General features: G+C 44.0%; 1 protein-coding gene across 1 annotated transcript in view; it reads left to right on the forward strand.

The window, feature by feature from the left end:
- The window catches only part of RGL1 (ral guanine nucleotide dissociation stimulator like 1), a 75,232-nt gene that overhangs the window by 36,785 nt on the left and 11,991 nt on the right, over nucleotides 1–26,456 (forward strand). Inside the window, exons 5-13 of the mRNA XM_065842771.2 lie at nucleotides 10,408–10,592; nucleotides 13,787–13,911; nucleotides 14,562–14,777; nucleotides 18,530–18,633; nucleotides 19,647–19,731; nucleotides 21,895–21,984; nucleotides 23,176–23,262; nucleotides 24,333–24,365; nucleotides 25,840–25,961. Coding sequence (XP_065698843.2) covers nucleotides 10,408–10,592; nucleotides 13,787–13,911; nucleotides 14,562–14,777; nucleotides 18,530–18,633; nucleotides 19,647–19,731; nucleotides 21,895–21,984; nucleotides 23,176–23,262; nucleotides 24,333–24,365; nucleotides 25,840–25,961 — 1,047 coding nt within the window. The remainder of the gene's footprint in view (nucleotides 1–10,407; nucleotides 10,593–13,786; nucleotides 13,912–14,561; nucleotides 14,778–18,529; nucleotides 18,634–19,646; nucleotides 19,732–21,894; nucleotides 21,985–23,175; nucleotides 23,263–24,332; nucleotides 24,366–25,839; nucleotides 25,962–26,456) is intronic.

Here is a 26,456-nt window from a genome sequence, read left to right on the forward strand (position 1 = left end):
TTTGGCATCTGTATGATCTGTAGTTTGCACGCATCGTGGCAGTAAAAAGTAGCTGCTTGTTATATTTGATTAAAGTGGTGATGCTTGATTCTTGTCAGCATTACTGAAGGTTGGTTTTGTATGAATTTATCTCAGATTCTAGTGAAAAAAACCCTTACATTCTTTTTTTGTCAGTGCACTGGTTTCTCCAGGTGTAATTGAAGAAACAGCCTTTTCTTTTGAGATGGAAGAAAAATGTTGAATTCTTCTATCATGCAGTACTTTCATTCCTGAGATTCAGGCAGATTGTTGGTTGAAATCACGCTCTGTTCTGCAATATCGGGCCTGCCCTTCCCACCACTTACCTCTGTGCTTTTCCACTGGCCTGTGTGTTGGGATGGGGGGGCTTTGAGTCTGCCTTAAAATGGTTCAAATATCTCCAACCCAGAAATGTGCCATTAACATACTGGACACCCTCCTCCTCTCCATTATTTGTTGGACAGTGGGGTTGCTTTGCCTTCTGTCATCCATGTGGAAACAGTGGGTTTTTTTAAGCCCCGGAGATAAATTGATAAAAGCTCCTTGGCTGTGAGCATTTCAATAGTTGTCTCTGAAGACACAATGAATTGTGCTTGCTTGACTGCAGAAGAAATGCAAAGCTTAATTAATGGCTGTAAACGATACAAGATTCTTTAACGTTTTAGTTAGAAACAAAATGTTGTCGCCTGTTCATTTTTTTTTTTAGCAGTTTGTAAGGACACCAAGGTACAAGCTCTGATGATTTGGGCTCTTGCCCCATGAGACTCGACATGGGAGTTCAATTCTCCAGTTCTTTCCTGGTTGGAAATATTTTCCTCCTGTTTTGCCATTAGAACTCACCAAAGACCAACTGGGGGTTAAAACCTGGTCCCAAGCACCCAGAAGGCAGTGTTAAGGATTTATATTGGGGATGAGGAAGATAATTTCACCAGTATAAATCATGTTGGCATTAATCCCCCCAAGTGCCTTTTCATGGACCCGAAGGAGCTTGGTTATGTGATGGAGAGAAAAGGGGTGAAAATGATGTTAGTGTCTCTTTAGGCTTTGGGCAAAATGTGTCAATTCTTTGTTATGCCTGGAGGTGAGCGTGCAAGTGAAATAAGGTTTAGTAGGAGCATGTTTGGTTTATTTATTTTTAATGAAATTGTTTTCCTACTGACATACACATAGATTATGATGCATACCCTGCCTGGTTGCTTCCCACAGCCAAGGGACTGAGCAGCGCAGGGGAAAGGGAAAGTGACTTGGGGGTCCTGGTGGACAGCAGGGTGACCATGAGCCAGCACTGGGCCCTTGTGGCCAGAAAGGCCAATGGTACCTGGGGTGGATTAGAAGGGGGGTGGTCAGTAGGTCAGAGAGGTTCTCCTTCCCCTCTACTCTGCCCTGGGGAGACCACATCTGGAATATTGTGTCCAGTTGTGACCCTCAGTTCCAGAAGGACAGGGAACTGCTGGAGAGAGTCCAGTGCAGCCACGAAGATGCTGAAGAGAGTGGAGCATCTCCCGTGTGAGGAAAGGCTGAGGGAGCTGGGGCTCTGGAGCTTGGAGAAGAGGAGGCTGAGGGGTGACCTCATTAATGTTTACAGATATATAAAGGGTGAGTGTCAGGAGGATGGAGCCAGGCTCTTCTCGGTGACAACCAGTGATAGGACAAGGGGTAATGGGTTCAAACTGGAACACGAGAGGTTCCACTTAAATTTGAGAAGAAACAACTTCTCAGTGAGGGTGGCAGAGCCTGGCCCAGGCTGCCCAGGGGGGTTGTGGAGTCTCCTTCTCTGCAGACATTCAAACCCGCCCGGACACCTTCCTGTGGAACCTCAGCTGGGTGTTCCTGCTCCATGGGGGGATTGAACTGGATGAGCTTTTGAGGTCCCTTCCAATCCCTGACATTCTGTGATTCTGTGAAATGGATGGAGCTGTGGTCCTGTTTCTGCGACAGCACAACTTCTGATGAGTTTATCTGACACAATTTTCATTCATACAGTTGGCACAGCTGATTTTGTTCCTTTGGCCCTCGTAAGAAACCTTTTATATCTGAATTTGATACCTGTTACTCAACTATATTTATTTATAGAAAGCTGAACGATGAAGTTGTCAACAAAGTGATTTGTCAGGTATACGTGTTTTAACAGATTCTGGATAAATGTGAATTCACTTTCCTGTCTTAAAACTTTCCATTATTCTCCGTTGCTCTGGCTACTTGTCTCTTAGATATGATTAATGGTATCTGGAAAAAAGTGATTGCCTTTGTAGTCCTGTTGTGAAACACGTAGTTCAGGTTTTCTCTCATTGGGGATAATTCTGATAGAATTGCATTTGCCCTCTTTACTCGTAGAATGGAAGCCCGATGCAGTTGTACTCTCAGTTTTCTATGGCTTGAAGAAATAAGAGGAAGGAGGAGTGGAGCCGTGTTGTTTCTTGCCATTAACTCTGGTTTTCTCAGAGGAAAAGCATCTCGTGGGGAAGCCCGTGGTCTGTGGCCAGAGGTCATCTGCGTCCGTCAGACTCCTGTTGTGACAGCTCAGATGCTTTAAAAACCTACTTGGGGCATTAGAAATGAGGATGCAATTTAAAGCATTTCCACTGGTTTGACACACAAAATATTGCCGCAGAAGTTAAAAACAACTGCAAGAAAAGAAGTTATGGCTTTTTGCATGTCTCATGGAGCTTTAAAGAAGAGAGGGTGTTTTGCAGAAATCTTAGGTGCGTGTGGGAGGAGTATTAGGTTGTATGTTGTGTACTCTAAGCCGACAGGCTACTAATTTCTATGTTGAAATTCTCTGTGCTTCTTGTACTCGTAGTATAGAGTTGTGACATGATTTGAGGAGGAAAATGCCTGCTCTATGTACATTTTTTATTAGTGGTATTATTCTAGCATTCCATCCAGTGTTTGTATAGCTCATAACCCACTAGGGCTTGGGCGCACTGGTGCACAGCCTTGTTTGAGAGACTTGCGGGAGCGATAAACCTGCCCTTGTGTTTCCAAATTCTGGGTGGGAGCCAGCAGTTACTCGTCACACTTGTTGCAGTGACATATAGTTATTACAGGCCCAAGATCACTGCAGCTATGTTCGGAAACACGCCTTCTAAGAATCCCTTCTACCAAGGGGGTTTTCTTCTGGTCACTTAAGTATCATTCCTGTCACTTTTGGGCTGCTGGAGTGGTCAATAAAATTCTATTCTTCCATAAGGATCGGACTAAATAACGTCTAATGCAAAGTGTCTTTCAGACTTTTTATTATTATTTCCCTTTTCTTTAAAACTGCACTTAAACAAAGGTACTGTAATTTTTGAACTTTAAAAAAACACAGTTTGGACCTTAGAGTTATGAGTAAGCTCTGAAAGTTTTGTGTGATTTAAAGAATGCATGACTCCAAGCTTTATTTTGTATTATTTTTAAGTACCATGGCCCATGGTAGCTTTTCATGTTCAGTAGTTTGCTTTCCACAGTTCTCCCTACTTTCAGTCTGTGATCACAAGTAGGAGAAAAATAAAGTCCAGAAAAGGTGGGATATTCCAGTCATGTGTCTGAGTTAGACGGACTTCAGCCTATGTTTCCAGAAACATGACGCCGTGTCACTCGTAGTTGTCTGATAAGGGAGTTGTAAGGAGTAACTTACTTGACCCTCTCTCTGTCTCCTCCTATAAGCAATTCTTTTATTTACATCATATAAACCAGGTTTCCTGGTGCTGTTTCTCAGTTCTGTGTGTTTTTGTATCGAGTAGTGACAGAGTCGCTTCTTGATCTTCAGCTGTCATCTTCAGAGTTCTCTGTGTTCACGGCATGTTTGTTAGCTCATGACTTCTGTTGCCTTTCAAGAAGAAAAGAGTAGATACAACACACCAAGATATGTGACAATTCAGAATAAAACCATACGTGCATTAGACACAAAAATTCTCAGCATGATGAGTAGCAGTAAGAATTAAAGAGAGGTCTGTATGAAAGTACTGCAGCGGTTGTATTGCCTGCGAGATAGCTAGAAACAAAGCTTTTGGTGATACGACCTGCTGGCCGGGATCTCTATTCGGAGCAGGAGTGCTCCTCAGTTAACTTTTAACTTGCTGTTAAAAGGTGGAGTTTTCTACGCGGAGTTGGACCAGTTGAACAAGAAGCAGAAATGGTTTACCTGGTACAAAAAAACGAGAGCTTTAAGCCCTGAAACTCTCCTCTTTCGCAGTCACAAGCACCACGCTGGCTGAGTCTTGAGGCTTTTAAATCCTAAATGGGCCTTGAGTAGCAGTAAAAGTCCTTTCAAGCCTCCTGTTAGAGTATATTGTGGTTTCTTTCTGCTACTGGCTTTGGTTTGCTGGTTTGGAGTAGATTGGTGGTGTTCTCCCTCAGATGAATGACAGAAATGAATCAAAATACTTGGGGCTTTTGTTGTTGTCGTGAATGTCAGCTCCTAGTCGCATCTGCTTTATTATCAAAATGTGGAATTTATTTGTTATTAAAACTTGAAATATGGCACGATTGAAAACCGCAGACAAAGCAGCCTGAAGCTAAACTGAAATCTCCTTGTTTCATTCCACAGGAATTGGGTAAAACAGTTCAAACAGAGAAAATTAAGGAACACACATGGCAACATTACAACATGGCACATCTTGCGTGTTTACCTCTCATCTTCTGCATTGATACAGCAAATACTAAAACTGCAGCATTTAGAGTTTCTCATAGTGATAAACTAACGTTGTCCCATGGTTGCTTGTGCATTTAGACCTTCCCAACAGAAAGCTTGACTTTTGTTTCCCACTGAAGTTAACCGTCCTGCTGGAAAACAATGTGTGCAGTTCCAGTACTGCAGAAATAAAACTGGTCCTAAAACCTTGTGCTCCAGGAGAGCAGACACCATAGGAATGTGAGACAAATGGCAGAAAATTGGCTGGAAGTTTCTGGTGCCTGGGAAAGCCATGGTGGGAAGCAGTTAAGATGCATTTGGGAGAGCAACAATCAGCATTCATTCCAGTAAGGCCAATTAAGCTAAAACAACAGCAGAAACCAATGTGGTTATGTGAGAAGCCGAGTCAAACGCAGGGCAATGTAAGCAATGCAAGAGTGGGAGAGTTATGAAAACAGCCAGAACCAAGCAAAAGAGAATAATTAGAGGAGCAAAGAAAAATAATGATTGGTATCTTAGTTAAAACAAAGAACTACTAGCAGAGCTATTCCCTTAGTGACTTTTTGTCTGTCCCAGCAAAAACCCCCCATGTGCTATTTAACCAGTTCTTCCCGAATCAAAAGAAGAGCAGATTATGTGCTGGAAATCATCAACACTTTATTTATAAATGGACTGAATGTGAGAAGCTACCCTTACATCAACCTTTGCTTGCAGTTTACATACGTTTTACCCCGATTCAAAGCTGAGATTTGTTGTTATTTAACAAGCAAACCCGAGAAAATACAGCTGGCTTAATTTAGTCTGTGTGAGCAGTGGACAGTGGAGGAGAGGAAATAGCTTTCTGTAAAGATTATTCCACTGATGGTCTTAAGTGTGCATTTGGCAAATTACAGATAGTCTTGTGCACGTTCATGTCTAGTTTCATAATCTCTTTCTGCAACTGAGGTTCTCCCTGTTCTCCTCGATGGCTGAGATTCCCTTCAACTCATTCTTTAGAAATAATTGTGGTGGGAAAGAAAACACAACTTTTCCTTTTTGGCCAGAAATGTTGTCTTTAATTCCTATGCAGGCTTCTTTATGACCAATGTTATAGCTGTCTTCCCAGCTGAGAAAAGACTACTCAGAATTCTGTGTATCCTATTGCATCACTTGTGGTTATGTGTTATGAAAGCCCCATTCTCCACCTCCTCTGTGCCCTTAACAGAGATGTTAGACTTGGAGCTCTTGCGGTCTCATCACATTTTGTGGGAGCTCGTGGGCAAATGGGACTGGGTGGGTAGTTCTGTGTTGGCAGTTTGTAAATGACAGAATTGGATACGCTTCTTCCACCTAACAGTGTATTTTGGAGACTGAAACCTTCAGAAATGGGCTTTGAGCTGGTGTGGAAATGAGAAGACTTTGTGATAGGTATGAAACTGGAAAGCATCGCTGACCGGAGCCCGGAGCCTGCAGTTGGCAGGATAGGAGTTAAACAGTAATTTGTATTATTTTTTTTCTTATAGGCAGGAAAAGAAAAATTTATAGCTCATAATCAACCCATGAAAAATGTGGTCTGTGATGTTTCTTTCCTGTCTGAGATCTTGGATGGCTCCCGTTCCTATCTGTCTCTGGGTCTCTCAAGTACAGGGAGTTTCTTCTCAAGGGCAGCAAATGTAAAGCTACTGCAAGATATGGGCAATTCTCCAGCTGGCTTTCAGAACTCTCCCCTCTCTGACACGCTGATGAAACAGTCAGGCGATAGGAGGTCAGTAGGGCATAGTGTACCTTTTTTCTCTTTCCTATTTTCCTTCTTGACCGAAATGATTTTGCTGGCAAAAACCAGTGTCTGTAGGGGCTGTGAACTCTTCACCCTGCTCTGGGAGACTGGGTCTGTCTTAAACTCTGTTTATTCTTCGGCTTATGGAAGTGGCCATCAACCAAGCCTCTGGAAACTGAGCTTAGCAGGACTGTGTGAACAACATTAGTCTGAGGATTTCTCCTGTGGAAAGGCTTCTTCTTCCGAATCATTGCTAAGCTGGCAAATGCTCATGAGAAAAGAATACCCAGTCTTGTTTTTGGTAGTGGGACAAGTAGGGATGATGGTGAGTTTGTGATGCAGCGTTCTGGGTATGTGCGGATGATTAAAAATGTGAGGAGAGGAATCCAGAACATGTTTGTGTGTTAATTTTTGGTTATGAATGCTTTTTGTAGCTCTGCAATTGTAATTCCAGAGCTTCTCCTGTCAGCAAGCCTAACCAAACAGTATTACCGACAGATTTCCGAATGCTCTTGCTAATTAGAAGTTTGAAGTTGCCACAATATCAGAGAAGGAAAAAAAAGACTAAAGTAGATAGGACTTGTAAAATGACATCTGTGTGGGATTAAAGTGAATTTTGAGGAAAACCCAATACAGTTAAGAGAGCTAAGGAGAGCAGGAGAAGCAGTCTTTGCTCTTCTTAACTGCTGGTTTGTTTTGAGTGCCACTGAGCAGCTGAGTTAACCAGATAATTGCTGTGCAGAGCAAACGTGCTTCTATTTGTCCCTGGCTCCAACATGAAAGCCTTCAGGGCTGCCTTTTGGGTTCCTCACTGTCTATATATGAAATCTGTGTTTGTATTTGCGCTCTTCTCGTGCACAGGTTGAGGAGAGAGAGTTCCTCCTGGCGTGCTCATCCCTTTCCATTTTGCAGCTATTAATGCAACAAACCTGGAGCCACATCCGTGGGTTTGAGGATTTGAGCTTTAAAAGCCAAGTGCCCGATTGGCACGAGCACAGATGCTCTTTCAACAGGAACATTGGTGTCTCTAACTGGATCCTCATGGTTAGAGGTTTTTACTGAAAGCATGGCCCTTCTCTTCATGGAATATCATTGGGAGCATGGGATACTGTTATTGCATGAGAGTCTTCTGAAATTATATTATTAGAATAGGTATCACTTGATAGAAAAATTTCTGTGGATGTAAAAACCATTGTCATTGAACGGCTGAGCTCCCACAGCGAACTACACAGCACAGCCCTAAGCATTTGCAGAACCCAATAGGACCTGCTGCAAACAAAATTCTGTTTAAAAAGTGTTTGGATATATTTTCTGTCTCTTCCCAGCCTGTAATACATGCTGTGGCCTGTGCTATTAGCGTACATGCTGATTTACCAGCACGTTGCTGTGAAGAGCCCAAGATCTCACAGCCTTTCCTACAGCAGAAAAATCCTAAGTTGATCATTATTTTGTATCCAGGCCTGAATTTTTTTAAAACCTGAAGAAACTTGGTAATTTTTCCAGACTTCTTCCAGTTTTTCCACACTTGAAATTTGTCAACAACATTGTGAGTTACTTCTGAAAAACTATAGCATAAATTGTAAGTCTTATTTTCTTACAAAACTGGGTTGAAAAATCCCTGCAAAAACAGGAATTAAAGAAATTCCCACAAGCATACATTTGTACGGTATCTAAGTACCAACCGAAGAGATGGGTGTGAGTTAAAACCGACGTAAACCAGGAAAAGTGTAGCTAAACAGCTCGCTTCCCCCCGCTTGAGGCAGGATGGAAACCATGGTGATTCACCAGCTCTGGTTTCCTCTCATCCCCCCCGGTCTGCAGAAGGGTTGTCCATGGGCAGTTCTCTGCAATGGGTGTTTTTTTTAGATGTGCGTGTCTAAGAAAGTCCTGAATAACTTTCCTGATGGAGATAGAATGCTCCCGTAACTCCTTGAGCATCCCTTTCCTGCACTGAGATACCTTCTTGCGTTGCATAATTTGTCAGCCCCTCCTTATCTTTGGGCTAAGACTAAAGCCCAGGTTCTGATAATATCTTTTTGTTACGCATTTCATCCTCAGATTAACAAGACCAATCTGTCTTGTGGCTCCAGCTATCTCGGTGCTCCCAGCCTGATCCTGGGTGCTGGCAGCACTCACCACCCGAGCTGCACGTGTCACCGTGAGGGTTCTGTCTGTGCAGATGAGGCAATCTCGCTGGCCGCGTGTGCTCCCGGGGTGAGGTTCAGGCTTTGGCTGCTTTTTTACAGAACTCAAGGTTTCATGTGCCATGTCTTCTAAGCAGAGAATACTTAGGAATATATTTGCGGTGTAAGCTGGGGAATGACCTATCAGAGAGCAATGTAGGGGAAAGGGACCTGGGGGTCCTGGGATGACCATGACCCAGCACTGGTCCCTTGTGGCCAGGAAGGCCAATGGTACCTGGGGTGGATTAGAAGAGGGTGGTCAGTAGTTTGAGAGAGGTTCTCCTGCCCCTCTACTCTGCCCTGGTGAGACCACATCTGGAATATTGTGTCCACTTCTGAGCCCTCAGTTCCAGAAGGACAGGGAACTGCTGGAGAGAGTCCAGTGCAGCCACGAAGATGCTGAAGAGAGTGGAGCATCTCCCGTATGAGGAAAGGCTGAGGGAGCTGGGGCTCTGGAGCTTGGAGAGAGGAGGCTGAGGGGTGACCTCATTCATGGTTATCCATATGGAAAGGGTGAGTGTCAGGAGTATGGAGCCAGGCTCTTCTCGGTGACAACCAATGATAGGACAAGGGGCAATGGGTATAAACTGAAACACGAGAGGTTCCACTTAAATTTGAGAAGAAACTTCTACTCAGTGAGGGTGACAGAGCCTGGCCCAGGCTGCCCAAGGAGGTTGTGGAGTCTCCTTCTCTGCAGACATTCAAACCCGCCTGGACACCTTCCTGTGGAACCTCAGCTGGGTGTTCCTGCTCCGGCGGGGGGATTGCACTGGATGAGCTTTCCAGGTCCCTTCCAATCCCTGACATTCTGTGATTCTGTGAATGAGTCATGCTTTGTGGAGGAATCAGCAGCTTCAGTTTGGTCCCTGGACATGGCAGCAGTGATTGGTGAGAGGAAAGGCACTGAGGGAAGTGTTTGATTTAGGACTTCCACAGGGAAGCCACAAATATCTTGTTTCCTCCCTGCTGTTTTCCCCCAACATCCCAAGGAGCAGTGACGGAGCAAACACTGCACCCTCGCTGGGCTACAGCTTTTCCCACTGGCACAAGAGGAAATTAAGAAAATTATGTTCCGCTTTTGATTGTGTGCATAATGTCTGGTAGTTATTCAAACATGGTCAGGGTACAGCTAAGCCAAGATACCTCAAGTGATTAAGCAAAGCGTATCTCCAAGGTAATTTGCAAGTCTTGCTTTGCTTGCTTGGCAAACGGTGAAGTAGAGGGAAGCGGGATCATAAGCTCTGCTGCTCCCTGAGGAGGGACGTGGACAGGGGAGCGCTGAGCTCTTCTCCCTGGGACCCAGGGACAGGGCGTGTGGGGATGGTTCAGACTGCACCAGGGGGGGGTTCAGACTGGACATTATGAAACGTTTCTTTACTGAGAGGGGAGTCAAACACTGGAAGAGGAGAGGTGGTCAGCATCCCAAACCTGTCTGTGTTTTAGAGGCACCTGAACAAGGCCCTTAACAACATGCTTGTACCTGTGATCAGCCCTGAAGAGGTCAGGCAGTTGGACTAGGTGGTCGTTGTAGGTCCCTTCCAACTGATTTGATTCTGTATTAGTTTGCATTTTGGGGCTATAGTTTTGCTCACTTGTGTGACTGCAAATCAGGAGCAACTTCACTGAAGTCCTTGGCAAAATCTGAGTAATATCTTAATAAGATTCCATGCATAAAAAGAACAAATTAAATTCCTTGGTCAAAAATGTCTTCCTACTGCCTTCACGTGGGGGATGAATATCTCAGTGTTTCTGTTGTTATGTTAGATACAGATCCATGTGACGGCATCAATACCTGCTGTATACAACCCATGTGTTCTCTCTGAATTTGCTCACAGTGCGATAGCATCAATCTTACGGGCCTGGCTCGATCAGTGCGCCGAGGATTTCCGAGAGCCGCCCGACTACCTCTGTCTGCTGAAGGTGCTGGATTATCTGAAGAGGAACATACCCGGCTCTGACCCGGAGAGGAGGGCGCAGAACCTCTTGGAGCAGTTCCAGAACCAAGAAGTAGAAAATGAAGGTAAATTTACCTTTCTCTGCTGTCTTTCTGTTCTCCCAGACTGTATGGTACCACAGGGATTTATGTGCAGTACACTTCATTAACTCCTATGCTAAATGACAATTTTGTGAGGCTCACCGGTGACCTTTTTCTTGTTTGTTTTTTTAATTTTTTTTTTTTGTAAATCCTGTATGAGGCTGCATGTTCCATGAGGGATGAAATAGTTGTGCAGTGTAGGTGCCTATGCCTGTTGATTCTGGGGTGGATTGAAAAATCCAGCCCTTCTCTAGTATTTAGCTAAAGCTTTGAGATTGCTGCAGCAACCAAGGGGTTAATTGTCAGCACACTTCCCATGTCATTGAATTAAAACACACAGCTGCTCTTTAGCTGGTCTTCTCATTTCAACCCTTCCCCCCACCACCAAGAAAAGCCCAAACCACCAAAAAGGAAAATACAGAGCTGCGACAAAATACAGCTTGAGTCACCAGTCTCGTTGTCATGAAGCTTTTCTTCCTAGTTACCATCATGTCAAAGGAAGTGTCTGTAGCTGTTTTTTCCTATTTGAGTGGCCGGCTTGCTGGTATCCAAGGCCAGAGGAAAAACTTACGTTATTGGGGGTCACAGTCTACTGAAACAATGGTGAACTGTAGCAACACAAATATACTGTGTGCAGCGGCAAGCCTGATACATCCCCTTATCCTTGGCAGAAAGCTTCCTGTGCCGTGAGCCGAAAAGTTGTAGGAGCTCACGTAGTATGTGAATGAGAACTGGAATCAACTTCCAGCTTTAGTAGAGGGGTGAGAGGGAATAATTTGTGTAATAAAGTATAAAGGAAATGACAGGAAGAAAAAAATTCATCCCATAAAAATCATGTCTGCCGGATGTTCCAGAAATACCGTGTGAATGCATGATACTGTGAGATGCCGAATTAACTGGGTCATTAACACATACATAAAAAAGAGTAGCGCGCGGTGCCCAGGCGCTAAGTGAACAGGGTTACGAACACATGCCTGGTGCTGTCCTTGCCTGGGTTTGGGTCCCACCGGCCACACCGAGCGACCTCACGAGGGCTCTGTTTAGGTTCCTCTGGTGTTCCAAGTGAGCGAGAGTTCCCAGCAGCCCTGCCTCTGCGTTGTTTCCTGAAGTAACAGTTGAAAAGGTTATTTTCTCAGTTAAAGATGGGTCAATTTGAAAAGCAATGTTTTCCGAATTGTGGCAGAATAGAGGCTGTTAATTAGAATAAAGCAAGAGAAGGAGAACACAAGTGACCTGCGAGGTCTACAGAGAAGAGTTTTAGAGTCTAGAGCTCCATCATTGTTTCATTTCAGAGATTTTTAATGTGTTATCTGCACTCAAGACTTGCTGATAATTATTGTTCTAAAGCATTCGTACTGTGCTATGAATTTACAAGTGTTGGTCCTAATCGTACAGTTTGATTTGTGTAATCAGACCTCCACGAAGTGCTGCTATCAGCCCTGCCTGTAGATTAGGTTGCAGGACCAGGTCCATAGATAAAATCTGCTCCCCAGCCTTAGCGCTTGCGGCTTGAGCAATACCAAGTGAGTCAGAAACTGCACATTCAGAAGGGGCTGTGGTTGCTCTCGCTCAAGTCAAGAGGGCAGCTGAGCTTTGAGAGGGCTAAATGGATCAGAGCAATTGGAAGACGATAATATGCTTGAGTACAAGAGGATTCCAGCTTCTTGGGCAGTAGGGAGGAGGCTGGCCGCACATTCGTAAAGGTGAGAGAGAAAGGAGAAAAAGCAGCATGAAAAAAATAAAGGGGAATGTTGAGTTGCACTCCAGGACCTGATTTTAAGGGCACTGTGAGGTTTAGAGCAGGCTTGCAACTCAGTGATGGGGATTTTTAGTTGAATTTCAAGAACTGAAAGGAAAATGAGGAGCTATGTAGCCAAAAAGAAAGCGAAAAAAGTGTGACACTCATAATAGTTCAATAGAAGTCCATTCAATTATGCATATTGTTGCAAAACAGCCACAGAAATAAAACGCTGGCATAGAGGTCTCCATTTATCACATTCAACTCTGTTGAGAAATTATGCAATTGAAATGTACAGATGGAAATCTGGATACAGCCAGTGGTTATAATGTTACATCAAAACCATAGCAGTTTACACTGATGACAAGGTTTTGCTAATTAATGAAGAAAGGAGAAATGAAGTATCTTGAAAAAAACAGTGATGGAGTAGCACTTTATCTGCGTTTGTTGCTTTAGTGCCTGTTCTGCTTTAATTGGATATGAAGCATTGCGTAACATTGTTTTTGTTAATGAAATCTCACTAGTAGTAAACTCAGTACTTTGATCATTAGTCTTCAACAAGTCCCTTTTTTTCTTTGCCTTCTTTTGGAGTTACTGTTGCCTTACCGTAAAAGGGATTAGGGAGAGGATTTATTTTCAGGGATTTTCTGTTTGTCTTCCTTCTCTACCACAGGAAACAAGGGCATATTTCTTGGTGTTTTAATGTGGATTTGTTCCCAAACTGGCCAAAAGGTGACATGGGAACATCTGTGAAATCCCTTCCCTTGTGCACTGGATCAGGTCCCTGGATGAGAACAGCTCTTCTCTCGCACCTCTTCACTGCTGCCCAGTGCAAATTTTAGAAGCTGCATTTATAGCTGAATGTTGTCGTTCCCTTTTCTGGGAAAAACTCCCAGAGAGGGAAGGTGAGGGATACTGGAAGAAACTCTCTTCAATATAGTCAGTGTAGCCCTGCAAAGGCACAAAGGGTGCCAAGAAAATCTGATATCGCCTTCTATTTCCACACATGGGATGTGAAATCTGAATATATGAACATAGGGATAGGATTGCAGTCTCGTCCCTTTGCAGTTTGATTTTTCTTTGGATTACAAAATTCATAAATACTGAAAGGTAGATTAACAAAATTTTGCGATGTTAGTAAGGAATTGTTGTTGGTGTGGTGATGGTGCTTTGTCTTTCCAAAGATCGGTTAGTGAATGGCTTAAGCCAGCTAAGAGACCCTGAACAGCTCAATTCTCTCTAACTCTCTTTTTCTTCTACCTGTTCTTTGCCAATTTAATCTTCTTGTCATCATCTTTCTCTCTAAAATATGCAGCATGGTGAGGCAAGACCTTTTGGGTGTTCTGCTGTAATATATATATAGTGATTTTAAAAAAAAAATCTGCTTTGATTAATTGCTTTCTGTGTAAATTTCCTAACTCGTGTTTTCCACGCTGGACAGACGGGTTCCACAGCCTTTCTCCCTGTAACCTGGATGACGAAGAGGAACTGGAGATGAGCAGTCCAGAAGAATTCTCATTGTTCCAAGAAGACCTCGTGGCAGAACAGCTGACATACATGGATGCGGTATGTACATCATACATATTACTTGAAATGCTCGGGGAAATAGTTCTGGGCTTCTAATTGTTTGTTTGGGTGTTTTTTAACTTACATCAATGTAAGTCTAGCGTTCCAGAACAGCTCTGTTGCTGGGACACAGAGCACAGCTCTGCTTGGTTATCCAAACATGCTTCATTGATTGTGCTTTTCCTTCAGTTATTCTGAAGGTGTTTGTCTTTTTTTTTTTTAAAGTGTGAATGTAGACTGTGTAGCCTATTTTGCAAAGTTTAATATTAGACCCCTCAGAAATAGCGTATTTTGACTATATTTTAGGCTACCTCGCCTAAAGATGCATGAGTACTCTTAATTGTAGTGCTCCGATTTGCTTTGTTTGTATCAATCTCCTTCAAAAATAACATTATATAACATTTTCCCCTCTTGGTTATGCAAGAGATATAAAGGTGTCTCTTATTTTGCCAGGACTGTTTAGCTGACGGTTCTTCTAGGGCATCAAGCCGAAAGAGTTATGCCAAAGTGTATATTTTAAACTAAGAGTAAACAAATATCTCTCTTTTAATAACATATTAGCTTTAGATCCAGTTTGTACTGTAAACATACATTTCTTCCTGCGGGCAATAGCGATTCAGGCTGACTTGGACACCTCTGTTTCCCTCTAGACACTCTTCAAGAAAGTTGTGCCCCACCACTGTCTGGGCTGCATCTGGTCCCGAAGGGATAAAAAGGAAAACAAGCACCTGGCACCGACCATCAGAGCCACCATCTCACAGTTCAACGCTGTCACCAACTGCGTGGTCAGCACCGTCCTGGAGAGCAAAGAGCTCAAAACACAGCAAAGAGCCAAGATCTTGGAGAAGTGGATTCATATCGCACATGTAAAGTGTTTATTGGCAACTGTTTAATGTTCCTTGTGCGGGTGCTGTGGAGCTGGGAGGGGAGAGGGGGGTTGTTCGCATTGGGCCCAGGCCAGGGAGCAGCTGAGCTCTTGTTCTTTCTGGTTTTGACTGACTGTCCCTGTCACAGCACATGCAGCATTGCCCTTCCTCTCTTTATTCCTTCCCCACCATGGCAATGGGGTTGACGCTTCCCTCTCCACAGGGCTGGGAGTGCGAATTAGTGGTGAGGCTGATACTGTGTCTTGCAGATGGGGAGTTCTGGTAAGACAGGTATAAATTCGACCAGTTCACTTCGCAAGGAAGAAACTACTGCTCATATCAGTGAAAGAAGTGATGTTTGATAGCATCCAAAGGCTAGATTAGGTTTTGGCATTACAGTTTAATCAGAGCAGAGCAGGACTGGCAGTGGTGCAGGCAGCCGGGGGCGTCAGAAGCAGCTTTGTGCTTACCTGCCTTTGACGGTTCATGTTCACTCAGTGAGCATCGTGCTCCCTCTCCTGTGTCTTTGAACACTGTGAGAGTTGAGATCAGAGGTGGTGGAAGAGAGCACAACTGTGTGTTTTCATACATTTACATCAATGTGAGTGTATATATATATATATATATATATATATATATATATGTAAGTAAAATGAATACAAAGTTTTAAGTAAGTGCAGGCAAAGCTAGCTTACTGCTAGGAAGTAGCCTCTTTAACATAGAGAAAATGAAATTATTGTTTGTACTCTTTGTTTTGAAAAATTCTTGAGGTTGAAAGGTCATTTGCCCACTGACTTATTCACAGTGTACATCAGGTATACAAGCCAGCTGGGTTTGGAGGGGTGAGAAGTGCAAACAGGGACCAGGAAAAATAAGTAGAGTTACAATATTATACCGGTCTCCTCATCTTCTTACCTTTCTGCTTTATCATTCTCTCGTGTGTTTAGAGAAACACATTTTTACTCTTTGCTTCAATTCCTTTGTCTTGTAACAGATTATGTGTTTCTTAATCTTTGCATAAAAGGGTTTCACATGCCTTCTTATGGCACTCTACATGTGTTTCACAAAGATGGACCCGATTTCAAAGCAGTAGTGATTTCAGTTTGGGTCCATCTCTTTGAAACACCCTGTAGTTTGCTAATTGCTTATATTTTATCTTTAATAATTTACTGTAACCTTTTAAACTCCCCTAAGAGCACAGGGCAGCTGGCACTAAACTAGATCTCTCTTTCAAAGAAAACGTTTAAAGCACTTTCATATGGATGTCACTTGCCTTTTATTTTAAGAACCACATTATTCTTTCTGAGCTATACAAAATAAGCCATCAGAAAAAGCTCCAGCCAAACAGAGCCTTTCCACCCTTGACAATGCACTTTGGTGCTTCCAAAGGAGGATTGTTAGTCCTGGTACCTGAGCTCCAGCAACCGCATGGTTCAGTAAACTGGTACGGGGAAGTCAACTTGATTTTCATCTGATGGCTGCTTTATAGCCCATGTGAATGGATTAGGAAGTTGGATTCCTATTTTCTGTGCACAGATCTCTAGGTTGCAGAAGGCACCAGCTCTATGGGGCGGACTGGGCTGCAGCCTTGGCGAGCAAGTGGGAATGATTCCTGCTCATCACGGGGAAGCAGGAGAACTTCGTTCTCCACCTCCGTTGATTCAGTGCTTCTCCTTTTACTTAATTCATGCATGTAATTAAATAGTCTAGTCTTAGCTAAGCACGTGAAAAATGTACGTGCACGCTCTACAAAATAATGGCCCATGTAGAACAGCTCGTTGCATTTATACTCAGCTGCCCACTTCTGAAGAAAGGTGCTTTGAGCATGCAAACGAGCCTTTTGAATAGTTAGATGCCTGAATTAGAAGATAATCCACTCATTAAAGCACAGTTATTCACTGACAACTAACTCTGTAACTTAGCAGCGTGGAGTTCCACATTTGTTATCTGTTCATGACTTTTTGATCCAGTTTCTTGGTTTACAAGATAAACCGAATACTTTGTGTAACTGCCAGCCCTCTCTGCTCCACCTAGATCTAAGGTTCCTGAGCAAGAGCAGCCAATTTCACTTGCATAATATTTTCTTTAAAAATAAAAAGTAAAAATGAAATCGTTAATATCCTGTTATGCTTAATTTTCTTAAATCAAAGTTGCTTCTGCACAGGATTCTTTCTGGTTTCCCCCTTGCGAAGGACACAGTGTGAAACAAAGTTAATCAAACCAGTCTTAAAATTTCTTCTTATAAACAAATTGGAAGCTTGCTAAAGTGTTGTCTACAGTTAGCTAAATCATTGGGAACACAACATCCAATACTGAATTCCGAATGTGCTTTGAATTACACAACATGCAATTAAGTCAAGGTGATTCCATATGGGATCTACCGGTCAGAGTCCGGTGTATTAGAAAAAAAGAAACGCTGAGACCTTGTGCCTCTAAATCCCTGTTCTCCCCAGCTTGCATTTCAAGTTGAAAATACGGACAGTAGGATCTCGTTCTGAAATGTGTCAGTGTCTGAAGAAGAGCTGTTATGTGCCTTCTTTGCCCCAAGCCATGCAGGAATAGCTTCAGGTCTGGCATGTCCCACCACATGGTCTTGAACTTGGTCTTTATCTGGCCTCACTGCCAACCTGCTTCAAGTGCTGTCTGCTCAGCCAGTCTTCTAGGCCACACTTTGTGAAAGGTGGCCTCTTAAGCTGCATGAAGATATTATCTTTTTTAGGTAAATAAATGGGAATAAATATACTTCCCTTAGTTGTTCAGTCAATTTTAATGCAACTCAGGAGCAAAGGTGCTGATATATTAAGGTCTGACTTTTATTTATGATAAGGTTGCTTTGCATTTGTTTGGTCTTACAAAGGAAATAAATTATGTCTGGTTTCACTGTAAGGATTCTTTACATAACCAGTGTTATTGGTATAATAATAATATCTGTAAAAATCTGCAGAACTGGAGTTGTAGTTTGAATACATTCTCATCTACACGCAACAATCAAATTGGCAAGTGTTTTGTCCGCTTAAATCTGCGTATACAGACCCCTGTTTGTGAGAGTAGGAATTTCCTGTGTCTGTGGAGCCCATGCTCTGGTTCACGAGCCACCAACAGATGTGCAGGAGCCCCTTGAAGAGTCACAGGGCAGACTTCCCCCACCTCCCCTTGCTCCCATCTGCTTACTAAGTTTTTTAGTGTCCTTTTCTATCGAAATTTTGCCACAGAGAAGCTGCACAAGAAATGTCTGTGATCCTAACTCTGGAAAAGCTGGGAAGGATTTTTTCTTTAATGCTGTGCACATACTTGAATAACAGGTTATTCCTTTGCATGTCTTTATTTTTAATTGACACTTAGGAGGCTGAGGGTTTGCATTTTAAATACTGCATAGAAAGTGGCAAAGCCTGTTTTCTCCCCCTAAAGGGTAAAAGGGATTGGTAACTCTAAAAAGCTTTTTAAGAAGTGTAACTTTTGTGATTTTGAACCTGACTTCATGGCCTCAGTTCCACTTTTATTTCTCTCAGAACTGGAAGCTGTAATCACCACAATTAGGTGAGAGTGAGGAAGATAAGATGTAAATACCAAAGCCCATCAAGAGTTTGGTGGCTGGAGTGGGGAGTGATATTTTTGATGCTCAGTATTTGTAGAGCTGCCCGCTTAGCAGGGAGAATGTGCAGCAAGCAGGACATGGGTCAGACAGAAGAGCACTGACCTATTGGTGATGCCGACATTTAATGCTCCTGTGTTTCTAACCGCTCCTTTCACAGGAATGCAGGATCCTGAAGAACTTTTCCTCCTTGAGGGCCATCATTTCAGCACTGCAGTCCAACTCCATCTATCGTCTGAAGAAGACCTGGGCCTGCGTTCCAAAGTAAGACTTGGCCCAGACAAAGGCAAAAAGCTCCGTGCTCTTTCTTTTCATTTTGTTCTTGCTCTCCCTGTTCTGCTCCTTCTGTTCTCTTAGAAGAGCCTCTCGTTCCTGTGAGGCTCAGACCCCTTTTTTTGGGTCTGACTGCTATGAGGTTCTCTTTGAGACTGAGGGGACAATCTGCCCTTGGGGACACTGGGTCTCTCCTGTCCTTTGCAGCATATTGGATCTTCCCCAACCTATTTGAAAAGCTCTGGGACTGGCTACTCACTCAGCTAAAGGGCACTGTGATCCCTGCCTCTTGTCCTCTCTCCTGTGAAGCTGCAGGAGGTCCAGGTTGCTGCAAACACTCATTAATCCCCTCCTGGTCCTGACATTGCCTTAAAATACATCCCCAAACTACAACATCCAAATCTGTATTGAAGACAATACTTCTGACAGGAGGAAACCTTTTTGTGCAGCTGGTGTAATTACTGCTTGCCAAACAGACACCAGAAATCTCTTGCAGGAAAGATGCTGTTCTGCTTGGTTAGTTTGGGAAGAACAGATTTCTTTCCTTTGCCTCTGATGAACAAATCAAAATGCGACTCTGCCAGGCAGTCTGTTATACTTCTGCATTTCCCCTAGAGAGGGGGGGGTCTTTCCTTCCACTGCCCCATGTTCCTGCTCAAAATATTGCATCTTGTGTGTGTCATGTTGGGGTAACAGAAAGGGACTCGTACGCTTAAATCCAAAGTGCATGGAACAGGGGGAAAATGAAGTACTTGGGATACCTCTCACAGCTCTTGTTCTGTTCCTTTGTACCCATTTATCCACTTTCTTACAACAATCTCATACCTGCAGCGTGAAGATCCCAGGAAGGTTCCTGGTAGATGTGCAGCGTGTCGTTGGATGCACTTTGGCGCTGTTATCTTTTATATGCCCAACTGTTTTACTTGCCCAAGAGAAAAATAGTAATCTGATCTGATTCAGAGTGCTTACAAATAATTTACATGATTTAATCTTTTCCTCTACAGGGACGTAATGCTGATGTTTGAGGAGCTGTCTGATATCTTCTCAGACCATGACAACTATTTGACAAGCAGGGAGCTGCTGATGAAGGTGGGAATTAGCTTGAGTTGCAAGGCTTGTGATCTCAAATCAAAGCCAAGCTCAGCCCTTTTTCTAGCCAACTGAACTCCTGTATGCGGTGCTTTGGGGAAGAACAGGTCTGTAAATCCTGGGCTTTTCTGCTGGGGTGAGAGGTGCTGCACAGCATAATTTGACACAGATGAGTTACAAATGAGCACTTTGGCTTTATACCTCTCTGTACAGACACGAACCGCTGGCTCATGCACCCTTGGGCAGCCCTGGCACAGCTCAGGTTTGCACTGGTGAGTGCTGAGCAGCTCCACAGGAGATTCTCAGCTGGGTTGCACTCCTGTAATGCTTTTAGCTCCACTGGAACGATGCCACTGGGCTTCAGCTGAGGAATTAAACCAAGATGTTTATCCGACTATCCTGTACCTTTCTTGGAACTAGAAAACAGGGCTGGGAATTTCGAAGGAACAGGCTTCCTGCTCCGTGTGTGGCCAGATGGACAACAAAGCAGGCTCTGTCTGAAACACTTGGACTTGTGTGCTCTCCTGGGCAAACCCCAACAAACTCAAGAGCTTGAAAGGAGTGAGGAAGAATAGCAGGGAAGGGTTATATTCTGTAGGAACTAAGGAGTGTTTCTGGCACTTTTTTCTGTTTACATTAAAAAGTTCCTGTAAACTGGCGAACCAGTTTACTCTTTGGCAGTTCTGTGCGGTCCATCTGGCATTTGTACCTTACCCCCTTGCCTTGGTATCTGAAAGACTCTGTTTTATTCAGGAATGATGAGCGAACACATTGAAACCTGTCAGTCTGTTTTGTTTATCATCCATTTGTCAACATCTGTAGCTAAATTTTAAAGCTGGTGAAACAATAATAAGCATAGAGGGAAAATGTGTGTTCAAAACAGATTATTTGGCTAAATATTAAAAAGACAAAACAACAACTCAGTCTGAGCCCAGACCTTCTGGCTCCCAGCAAATCATTCTATCCAGCTGCCTGTAAGTAGATTTGCAAAACATTTTGAAAGCGACGAGGAGAGAAAAATTCCACACAATAGCTAGAACCTCTATCCTGCTTCTCCTCTTGGACCGTTTTGTAATGATTGGAGGATTAATGTCCACTGAATCCTTAGTCTTTGTTTTTGTTTCACTATAAATAGTCTCTCTAGGGGAAGCCGTGTTTGACATTGCCTGTCCATCCTGCAAATGTCAGTGTAGAGCAGACAAAATGCCACATGGACCAGGTTGGCTGGCGCGGAGAGGGAGCACCGTGTTCCCTCCTCCCCAAACAACGGCTCTGCTGCAGTTTCAGCTCCTGGGCCTGCCTGCCGGCAGCTGCTGGAGAAGCTCGAATTTATCTTTCAGTATCTTGAAGACACGGACACGATGCTCCTTTTCTTATTTGCTCCTGTTTTTCAGCCAAGGAAGGAAATAGAGTTTAAGTGATCTGTTCATTAACTGTGACTGGGAGAGGTAAACATTGTAATGAGAGGAGCTTTACAAGTGCAGGCTGTTGTTTTGTGCCTCTTCAAAAAACATTCATAATGATTCATGTCCCATCTATCCAACCACTGGAAAAAATAACAGTAACTCCCAGCATCCTGTATGGATCCAGGGAAATAAATGCTATTGTGAAATAGCTCATCCATTCACAGCAAAGCTTGAATTGTGAAGATGAAAACCTTTTACTTTCATTTCCTGTGTGGTTTTGGATTAGTCAATAAGCCACAGATGCTGGATCTCTGTGTTGCAGCATAAGAAAAACAACAAAGCATTAAAGAAGATAGAGATGTTTGCTTGTAGCTTTCCTGATTAAGAAATTAAACAGAAATTTTGAGGTCAAGAGTGTCAGGATAGAGCTCAGAGAAGCATTTGGACACCTGAAGTTTATCTATGCTTCTCTGATTGGAACTCTTGGGAGATTTTTGACAGCACTGAACTTTGGCTAAAGTAGAGCCATTTTGCAGAAAAATTCATCCTACGGGATTTTGTCCGAAATTCCGAGTCAGTGTATGAGTCCCAGAAAATTAGCATGTGAATGTGTACATGCACATATCTGCACAGCAAATATTCTTGCTGGCCTAGCTTGTGTGGTTAAATGTATCTGCAATTGTTTTACACAGATGTAGTTGCCAGCTTACCACTTAGCTCCTCCATTAACAGCCATTAATTCCATTTTAACTCACAGGAAGGAACATCCAAATTTGCGAACCTGGACAGCAGCGTGAAAGAAAATCAGAAAAGGACACAGAGGCGACTGCAACTTCAAAAAGATATGGTGTGTCTGGAGTATTTTTTCCTCCCATTTTTGAAGTGGTAACATGGTTAACCTTAATTAGTGTATTATATAAGAAGTAAAAATCTAGAAAGGTATTTAACCAAGTGAGTACGCAGTAGGTGATGCTCTTGTATATGAACAGATGCAGGGACCACGTTTCGTCCCTGCCCCAGTCAGGTCTGGGACAGCTGGGCATGCAGGTTTGCTGCTCCCGTCCCCACCTGCATTTGCTTCTCATCCCAACCAGCTGGTCATAAGTGACTGATGAATATTAACATGTGTTCATCGTTTTCAACTATCTTGGTTTCTGTCCTACAAGAAAGAATTCCATTAACTACTCCTGTTACGCTTGAGAGAGAAACACAGGGAAAGCCAGACAATTTTTATGTAGTAAAGTGCATCCTGTAAATACCAGAATTCTTGTGATCAAGAAAATTAACTCTGGCCAGAGCAGAAATCTTTACTTTTAAACAAGCTCATGAAGCTTCTGTCATACCAGCTTGAAAATGGCACAGGATTCTGCAGAGATTGGTTTGTAAAATGTGTCCAGTTTCCAGTCAGCTGGTGAAAATGGCTTTTGTCTCAAAGTCAGCAAAAATTTAAAAGGACGGGGGGAGAGAAATCTGGAGTAGGGAGGCAGAAGTGCTGAATGTGATTTTATATATACATATATATATATATTTAATTTGTCTGTTTGTTTGACTGGAACAAATATAGATCCTTTTGGATGGTAGTAACAAGTGTTTCCTTCACAAGTGTAGCAACAACCTGAACTCTAAAACTGCTAGCAGGCTAGAAAGTTTAACTTTTGAATAATCAGTGTTAAAATGCAGTGAATGGCTGGGGAAGAGGATCACTTCTTGGAGGAAAAAACCTGTGACTTGATTGGACTTGACTGTCAAGTGGGACAGCAAAATAATGAAGTAAAGAGATGTTGGAATGAAGCAGAGAGAGAAGCTGCTCACACAGAGCAGCCAGGACCATTCCCCAGCTGGGGCTCAATGCTGCTTCCACAGCCGTGGTTTCCTGGTGCCCCACAGTTAGAAATCAGTGTCTGGTGGCAATATTGTCATATAAACCCACCTGGCAGTATCCGTGTGAGCATCCCATGCTCATTAGCATTCTATTCTAGCATTCTAATTATTACCATTTCTCAGTCCATTAATCCAACGCTGCTCTGGTTGTTTGCAGGGAGTCATGCAAGGCACGGTACCGTACCTCGGTACCTTCCTCACCGATCTTGTGATGCTGGACACAGCCCTTCAGGACTATCTCGAGGTAATTTGGGGCAATTTTTGGAATCCTAAATACCCTCCCTGCCTTCCCAGCACTTCTGCTCCTGTATCTTCTATTGGGTCCTTGTGTAGCTCTTTTAAGAGGAATCCATTTTCAAAGCTTAGCATTATATTCAGCTTTGTTTTCTTAGGATAAAAATGTGAAGAAAGTCAGCTTTCCATTCTTCTGTTTTATTTTTCTGAAAACATTTTAGGTGTAAAGATTTCTGTAAATAATTGGTAAAACACTCAGAATCACCATTTCAGCTCTTCAGGCTGCTCACTGAAGTGCTTCAGTATCAACTCGGGCATGTCTGAGCCCTGAAGCAATTAGAGATTTGTTCTTTCATTGCTCTGTAGCTGCACAAGGAGGGGAACCCATCCAGCACAGGAAGGGAAAAAGGATGCGAGGGAGTCTGGTGGTTTAACAGGGGCTGAGGATGGGGCAGATTTTCAAAGGTGTTTCTGTGCAAAGGTTTTCAAACACCTTTGAGAATCGGCCTCCTTAACGGAGACGCTGGAGCAACCGTGCTGCAGCCACTCAGCCGTGTGCTGGTGTGAGACCAGTGATGGGAACGGGCAAACACGCTTCTCCCTGGGCTGCTGCCTGGGTGGGTTTTTGCAAAGCTGCGCTCAGGCAGGCCTGCCTAGGGTTACAATAGATCTGTTTTCTTGTTGACCGTTTCCCTTCTGCCCACACTATGTGTTCGGTTGGTGTTTGAGATGCTGGTTGGTGTTTGAGACGCAGCACAGGCAAAAACCCAGCTGGGTTCTTGTGTGCAAAATCCTACTTGTGTTCTGCAGATGTGATCTCAACACAGCTTATACGAGCATTCTTGTCCTGGGCTTTTCTTCTTGGGCAGAGGCCATTCAGGCCATGAGGAGAGATGTCCTTTGCAGACCCGGGGACACAAGTGCTGTGGTTTATCCTAAAGCTGGAAACAGGTCTTTGTAGAAGCCTTTGGTCAGGGCAGGTCTGGCCTTTCCATTGGTGTCGCTACTTCATCCTGTTTGTGATTAATCCATCTGAGCCTGTGCTCTTCTCCTCTGATCCCTTCTCTTTCCTTCCAACAGGGCGGCCTGATCAATTTTGAGAAGAGACGAAGGGTAAGTGGAACGTCGACTATACTGTGATCGTTAGTTCCTGGTGCTCTCTGCTAGAGCGTTCTCTTGGCAAGGCCTGTTGTCTTTGCTCAGGCAGATCCAACAGCTGCTAATGTTAATGCAGATCGTGAGGAAGGAACAATCCCTGGCATGCTGTGAACCTCTGCTGGGCTGTGAGGGGCAGCGCAGGAAGAGAAATTCCTTTTAGATGCGGGCAGCAGGGGAAGAGGAGCTGCAGGGTACTCGCTGCCATGGGATTTACATCTGGGGCACATTCCCCCTATTTGGTGTTCATGAGAACACGTTACAAGTGTTTGTTCTATGTGCTGGGAGCGAATCAGACTCGCTGGCGTGAGACCTTTGCTGGCCACAAGATACAGTTTGTGACCATCTTCCTTGTGCTGCAGTAAATAGTTGTGGGTAAAAGGTGCAGAGAGCAAAGCGGGTACCTGGGACTGAGAAATCAAGGCTCAGCGTTTCCTTCCAGCCTGAGCCTTGTTGGTCAGAGATCAGTAGGAGCAGAGGTGCCGGGGTTTCCTCTGTCCGAGGGCAGTCGCGCCAGATCTCCGCTCTGGGCTCTGCAAGCAGACACGGTTTGGCTGTGATGGAGCCGTTTCCTTCCCTTGGCTGTTCCCAGCTCCACAAACCACCACTCGGACTTACTGTGTGTGCAGAACCACACGGGCCAGTGTACTCATGAGATACACGAACTGCTCCGTGCTCATGGGTCCAGCTTCACACAAACAGCAGCAGAGCTGAACTGCGCTGAGTGCTCAGCTCTGATTCCATAACCTGCTCTAACATGAGGGGTTCTAAGAATTATTTCGGGCAAGTGTGTGTGTGCAAGCAGAGTGAGGGAAGAGCAGCACGTTCCAGTCACACGTTGGGAGCAACGTTTTGTGTTCCTCTGGTGCAAGTGTGAGTGCACGACGTGCGGAGCTGGGGAGGATCAGGCTCTGCTTTCATCACAGGCACCTCTAGTTATTTCCCTTGCTTATTGCCTGAAAACCACCTACGTAGAGAGCGTGATTCCTCTCTCAGCACCGCTCTGGCCATGCAGGGGTGAGCGGGAAGGGTGAGCTGAAGCTTCTGTGACTGTTTGCTCCCCTTGCTCCCAGAAGCACAGCCAGCAGTGCTGCTGTGCGGTGGGTTTGCACCAGCATTACACTTGGTTAGTACTTGGGAAAAGTTCTGTGGTAAAGTACAGTTCCTTGTGTTTGTCATCTAATTTGTCTGTGTCTGACAGGATGTTCACATTCAGATGCTCATTATGGATGCTGGGGAAAAAACAAACAAACAAAAACCTTCGCTGTTTGGAAAACTGGTTCTTGAAATAGTCAGTTATTCAACTGAAACTGAACTTCAGGTTGAACGAAGTTTCTCCTGAATCTGTTGTTGCATGTGTTTAGTATATGAATGAGACTGTGTGGCTTCATCATGTTTGCTAATTAGAATTCCTATTTGATTATTTTCTCAGGAATTTGAAGTAATCGCCCAAATTAAGCTCTTGCAATCTGCATGTAACAGCTATTGCATGACACCAGATGAAAAATTCCTGCAGTGGTTTAGGAGGCAGCAGCATTTAAGTGACGAGGAGAGGTAGGTTCTGAGCCCAGCTGGCGAAGCAGCTCTTATTCCCCCGCACCCACCCGCAGGCAAGTTCTCTCCGCTGCCAGAAGCTGCCGCACGCTGCTGTTCCCGGAGAGTGGAAATACATCTGCCTTCTGTGAAACAGCTGGAGAAAACCTGGAGAAAATGCTGAGCAGGGTTGAGTTTGGAGACTGGAAGTCAGGCTTTTGACTTGGAAACGTGATAGTCTGTTGTGTATGGGCTGTCTGTGTGCCCGGAGATGCGCTCGGAAGAGGATCCCGAGGGATGTCAGGATGCAGTGGTTGCACATTGGGCTGTGGATGTGGCAGCCGGGAGCCAGGACAACACACAGAGCTCACTGAGTGCCCAGCAGATCAGTGTCTCCTGGGCAGCGGGGGTGGGTTTTGCAGCCTCACTGAGTTCTGTGTTACTGCACATGCTGCTAGGCCAGCCCAAGGCTATTTATTTACAGCATTTTAAGATCTCCGCTAGGTATTTGAATAC

The sequence above is a fragment of the Patagioenas fasciata genome, chromosome 6 (assembly GCF_037038585.1).
Source record: "Patagioenas fasciata isolate bPatFas1 chromosome 6, bPatFas1.hap1, whole genome shotgun sequence".
Taxonomy (NCBI): Eukaryota; Metazoa; Chordata; class Aves; order Columbiformes; family Columbidae; genus Patagioenas; species Patagioenas fasciata.